The sequence below is a fragment of the Epinephelus lanceolatus genome, chromosome 20 (genome assembly GCF_041903045.1).
Source record: "Epinephelus lanceolatus isolate andai-2023 chromosome 20, ASM4190304v1, whole genome shotgun sequence".
NCBI lineage: Eukaryota > Metazoa > Chordata > Actinopteri > Perciformes > Serranidae > Epinephelus > Epinephelus lanceolatus.
In genome coordinates this window covers 35,104,777-35,110,776 of record NC_135753.1, presented here as the reverse complement: position 1 = coordinate 35,110,776, position 6,000 = coordinate 35,104,777, and the positions used below count along the sequence as shown (strand labels likewise).

Genomic DNA, 6,000 nt, shown 5'->3' with positions numbered 1-6,000 from the left:
TTCTCCCAAGATGACTACTGCCAGCCGAAGAAGACATCCAATCCCGAAACACCTCTTCCTCAAGAAAAAAGCTGTCCCACGAGTAGAGAGAGCTACAGACACAGTGGAGCAAAGCTCTCGCAAGATGACGTCACACACAGCCCAGAGGTAAGGGAAACGTTTACTATGCTATTTACAGAGATAGCACTGGCGATCTGAACCGGTCAGTAATGAAAAAAAGCACTTTTAATGCACAAACTTATGCGGGACGCATTTGCCCCCGTTACCGTTTTAGCTCGTTTCACAGCTCCCGGCTGCATCCGCCTCCCTCAATACTGAACCAATTTTAAAACGAGTTGTACCTATGAATCATACGCACACATACACATGGGGAAATAGGGCCCAGGTTGAAAAATACCGAAGTTATCCTTTAAGTTTCATTGTTGTCCTGCTGTGTTTCCCCTTGATGCCGCTAGGTTCCGTGACCAGCTCAGACAATAAAGAAAATGCTTCATGAGGCTTCATTTGGCCATCACTAGACATTATATGTTAGATATTTACATTCAAGAGTTGTTGGTAAGAATTGACTAGTAAACTGAGTTTTATGTATAAAGCCCAATATCACAAATCACAATTTGCCTCACAGGGCTTTACAGCATACAACATCCCTCTGTCCTTAGGACCCTCACAGCGGATAAGGAAAAACTCCCCAAAAAAACCTTTGACGAGGAAAAAAATGGTAGAAAGCTCAGGAAGAGCAACTGAGGAGGGATCCCTCTTCCAGGACGGACAGACGTGCAATAGATGTCGTACAGAACAGATCAACATGATAAATGCAGAGTGATCCATATGACAAAAGCTACAGTAACATTTATTTTTAGTAATAATAATGATTATAATAATAATAATAATAATAATAATAACAGCATTTTGGTAGTATATATGTGTTTATACTAATATATGATATTATGTGTATGTGACAATAATAATCATATGAGTGTAATAATAGCAGAGGTATGACTTATAATAATAGCTGTAGTAGAAGAATATTGCACAGTTGAATTATTGCACCAGTTATTGCACAGTTAAGGCAGTGTTGCAAGGAATAATTGCACGTTCAAGTCACTATAAAACCGTTTAAATATAATAGATAATTATGAATGACTTCCTGTGGCGCTCTGTGCTGCATCATGGGGGAGGAATCAATCAATCGGGGAGGCTCAAGGACAAGTATTTGTAGGTTCCAGGAGGGTCAATAGTCAGTCGATCTAACTCAAAAATGGGCCCAACCTCGGTACTTTTTGTTGGTCCTAATACCCTCCTGCATCATTTATTAAAAGCATACCATCATGGATTTAGTGGAATATTCTTTTTTCAATGTCAAAGGCAACGTTTCAACAATTTACCGTTACATGGTCTGGGTGAAATGATTTCCTCCAGGTGCTCTAGCTTCCTCCCACAGTCCAAAGACATGCAGGTTAATTGGTGACTCTAAATTGTCAGTAGGTGTGAGTGTGAGTGTGAATGGTTGTCTGTCTCTATGTGTCAGCCCTGTGATAGTCTGGTGACCTGTCCAGGGTGTACCCTGCCTCTCACCCAGTGTCAGCTGGGATAGACTCCAGCCCAAGCGCAACCCCGAACAGGATAAGCAGTTACAGAAATTAATGTTTGGATTCAAAGAAAAGTCATTTTGGGGGTAAGGGTACTGCCTCACTGCACATACACATGCAGAACAAGTCATATCTGATGGTTATACGTTAAAGAGCATCCTAAAAACTGATGATAGACATAACTTATATGGAAATATCATGTTCAGAAGCAGAGTTGTGCACTTCTTTGTGTGATGCTGTGATGCAAGGGCCCCACATTTTGAGCCTTGAAAATACCTTGATCAACTAAATATATATCGGTATACTTTCAATGTTATTTGAATGTCCCACGAGATTAAAAAAAGCCTTTAATGAATGATGTTGCAATTTGACCCGAGCCATCCCTCCTCCTCCTCCTCCTCTGATAAGTAAAGTACAGTCCCTTATGCAGGCTAAATTACAGCAGTTCCACTAACAGCCGCGCGGTGGCAGTAATGTGCCCTCTGTCCACAGCTACTCTGCCGGAAATAAGGAGTAGAAGAAGAAGGTACCGTAGGAAAAAGCTACAGTAGTATCGTCGCGTCAGATGATTAGCTAATAGTAAAAACACTGTAAAACGACTGACAGTTCGCCTCTCTTTTCAGCATTACGAACCGGTGGAAGTTGTCAGTAATGTATTTTGGTCCGTCATTCACACTTTGAAGCCTCTCTCGCAGCGCTGATAATGCTGAAAATGAAGCTACCGATGAAAACGGGCGAGGAAGGAGGCGACGAAACGGCCGAGGACGACTCATTGGATCAGCCGGAGCACCAACATATTCCCAGGGCGGCACCTCCTTCCTCGGTGTCCGACGGACTGGATCAGTCGCCCAGACCCGGTGTGTGTCCATCCCAGCTGAACAAGGAGACTGTCTTCGAATGGTTTGGCCTACATCTAAACCCCGCTAAGCGGATCGAGTTCATGTGCGGACTGCTACATATGTGCCAAGCACTGGAGCTCCGCTTTTTGGGATCTTACTTGGAGGATCTTACAAGGAAAGATTACCATGTTTTAAGAGACTTCGAGTTCCGGGCGAATAGTCCGAGCGAATTGGGGCTTTTAACGGACGTGATTGATCCGGTTGTGAGGTCTAAACTCCTGGTCTGCCTGTCCCTCCTCGGGTCTGACAGCAGGGAATGTGCTGGAATACTCTTTCGGATACTGAGCCATGTAGACCCGGCCATGTTCTACAAAAACTATGACTACTCCCTTCATCCATTCAGGGACCCTCACCACCACTCGTTTCACCCGCCGTGTCAGGACGGGAGTGTGTACGGGCGGTCGGAGCAGACCTGCGGCTCGTCGGCTAACGAGCCAGCGGCAGGACCTCTGGAGCAGTTGGCGCTGCTCTTTACCATGGCCTCTCTGCACCCAGCTCTCCATTTCCACCAGCGGGAGATGGTCCGAGGGCAGCTTGACAAAATAGAGCTTGCCATGGAGGAGGAGAGACGTCAGAATCAGCTCAGAATAAACGCCCAGATAACGGTAATGAGCAGCAGCGTTACTATCGTTTCCACTGAATGCCAGGCTAGCTCAAAACTTGTGTGCTTCAGGAGGGAGCTCACGTCTGTAGCATAGCTGGCTAAAGTTACAACTTCATTAAATGTAACGTTACATTTACAGCTAATTACTGTGAGATATGAATGTTACATTACACATTGGACAAGTGTGCTAAGTACTTTAGCAGGAAACCTCCCCTTCTTAGCATTAGCTGCCGTCCATGGCAGTGTAGCTAATGCTAACAGAGTTAGCTAGCATCTAGAAGCTAATCGGTTAACCTGCTATAGCTGAAGTTCGGCAGGTGGTTTTAACCAGCTACACACGCCATTTTTAAATGTTTGGGATATTTTTATAACACTGTTGCTTTGCTCCCATTGTACACTAACTTATTTGGCGGTGCTGCGGATCTGTACAGGCTGCCGTCAACTTTCTAAACGCTCTGCACGATGAAAGTCATTAACGAGCTTACTGGATGCTAATGCCCCTGTCAAAGCTACATCCAAGCTAATGCCAAGAGCTGCTGTGGTAGTCTTATTATCCAGCAGACTGTCTGTCCCAGCTGGTGGCTGCTGTAACTGCTGCAGCAGGAGTTTGATAAAGTACACATTCACTTGTGGCTTTTAACTATGTGGGGCATGACTCTGGTGCATGCAGGTTTGCACTACAACCAAACAACAGCTGCTGATTTTATGTCCTCCTTTGTGGCAGAGGTTTTGATCATAAAGTACATTATGTCATGTGTTGGTAGGTACACTGGAGTGAAGTTTTGCACCCATTAGAGACTTGTAAGTTTGTTTGAAAGGTAATAAACTGCCAAGGTTATCAGCTATACTAATAATGGCTTAAAGGGACAGGTCACTTTTTTAAAAGTGAGGTTGTATGGGATATGTCTCCATAGCTAGTTTAGTATTTAAAGCAGATGTATGCCAGCATGCCCCCAGTTTGGAGAAGCAGGCTGGAATCTAGCACAGAAGCTAAGCAATGTACTGCTGTGGATGGGGGCCAGCAACAAAACATATTTTAGCGACCTCTAAAAGTCCCACCCAAAAGAATCAATAACAATTTAAGTTTACGCTATATTTAGAATATTTTCACTGCTTTAGCTTTCCGTCAGACAGCCCATTTCGACGGTTCAGCTCCCCATCTCTGCCGTTGTCAAATCAACCAGACTCCACTGACAAAAACAGTCATTTAAGCTTGCTGAACATGTGAGCTGCTGGTCTGCCGCTACCCCGATCAGTTAATTTATTTGTGTTAATGTGTGACTTTGGTGATTCTGAACTAACCCGTTTGAACGCTGAAGTCACACAATTACACAAACAAAATATCTGAGTGAGGCAGTGATAGACCAACAGCTCCTGTGTTGAAGCAGTGCTAAATCACTGTTTTTCTCAATGGAGTCTGGCTTTAAATTGAGTGATATAATGGCTTTATTTTTCCGCCGGAAATCACTGTCTGACAGCAAGGGAAAGTGGTGAAAATATTCTAAATATAGTGTACACTTAAACTAATATTGATTTTGTAATGTATGTAATATGCTGTCAGTGGATAACCCCACTTAAAAAAAAGTATGAACTATCCCTTCAAAGCTGTTGCCTTCTTTTCACACAGCTGTTTCTCATTTCATCCCTTAAAAGGACAGTTCACTTAAAAATTTAAAATACATATTTTTCTCCTCTTACCTGTATTGCTGTTCATCAGTGTATATCACTGGTTACTTACCAACCTGGGGGTCCTGACCCCCGCTATAGGTCGCCAAGGTTTCTCAGGGCGGTCATGAGGCCTTTTCGATTTTTGTAAGAGAACTTTTTTGAAAATATACAGTCGGCCTTTATCTCAGCATTTCATTCTGTCCTGTAAGGAAAATGAAGTTGTTATTTCTAAAGATAAGATTATTATTCAAGATATTAACTTAAAAAAAAACCCTCATAGCATAAGGGAATGGTGCCGGAAATAACTTGAGCACAAGCTATATTGACACTTCACTGTCTGCCAAACAGCGTAGTCCTGCAGTTAAAAAAACCAGAGAGCTAATAGAATAATGGCCAAGCGTCAGGGAAAAGAAGACACTGAGTTTGTTCATAAAAGTAGCTTATTAAGTGTGTGTGATTGTCGAAAATTAAAATAATATTGAATACAGCCTGAGAGACATCTAAGAAGTTACTTAAAACATTAGGAAAACTCATCTCTGATGCAACGTTCAGAGGAAATAATTTGCTCAAAATTCATTCACATAGCTTGTTTTACGCAAACCTCCAACACTTATTGTGTTCGCTGTTTGGGTTGCATTTTATCAGTTGTTCTGTACTGTTGTTGTTCTGCACTGAATAGAATATAAATTGTCATATGTCACTTAACTAATTAATTGAAAAGGAATCCCTTTGAGGAAAAAAGGTTGGGAACCACGAGTTCCACCTATTTCCTCTGCTCAGGTTGGGGTTATTAAGCAGTGGAAAGAACTGTCATAGTTTTTGCTTGGACTCAAGCCTTCCAGTCTCTTTAAACATGGAGTTAAATCTTAAACACAAAGTAACTGCGCTGTATGTCCATGAGGCAAGGATGGATTATTGACTGAGCCAGCGGGGCCTCTTACCACAGAGGAGCCCAGGGTTTCTCCCTTACAGTTATTTAACAAAGGTGATCGGAGTTTTCTGTCGACTGACTGATTGTTTCGGCATTTATGAAATGTACGTCCACTCATAAATGGAAAAATCACTTACCTAATCTGAAGTCATGTTAGGAATGCAAAGCTGTTACGCAGCAGACTCTCAAGTGTCAGACTCCTACCAGCACATGAAAAAAACTCTCACACTTCAGGGTCAGACGCTGAAAATGAACCTCAACTTCTGTGAGGGTCTTTCCACGTTATGGTGGTTTACATTAAGGATGCTT

General features: G+C 42.7%; 1 protein-coding gene across 4 annotated transcripts in view; it reads left to right on the top strand.

The window, feature by feature from the left end:
* Positions 1-2,113: 2,113 nt before the first annotated feature.
* Positions 2,114-6,000, top strand: part of zcchc2 (zinc finger, CCHC domain containing 2) — a 38,737-nt gene continuing 34,850 nt past the window's right edge. For 2 of the 4 annotated variants that reach the window (XM_033638681.2, XM_033638680.2), the window contains exon 1: positions 2,114-3,093. In XM_033638681.2, the coding sequence (XP_033494572.1) occupies positions 2,293-3,093 (801 nt within the window). In that variant the 5' untranslated portion in view covers positions 2,114-2,292. The remainder of the gene's footprint in view (positions 3,094-6,000) is intronic. The other 2 variants (XM_078162808.1, XM_033638683.2) reach the window with 1 other exon arrangement.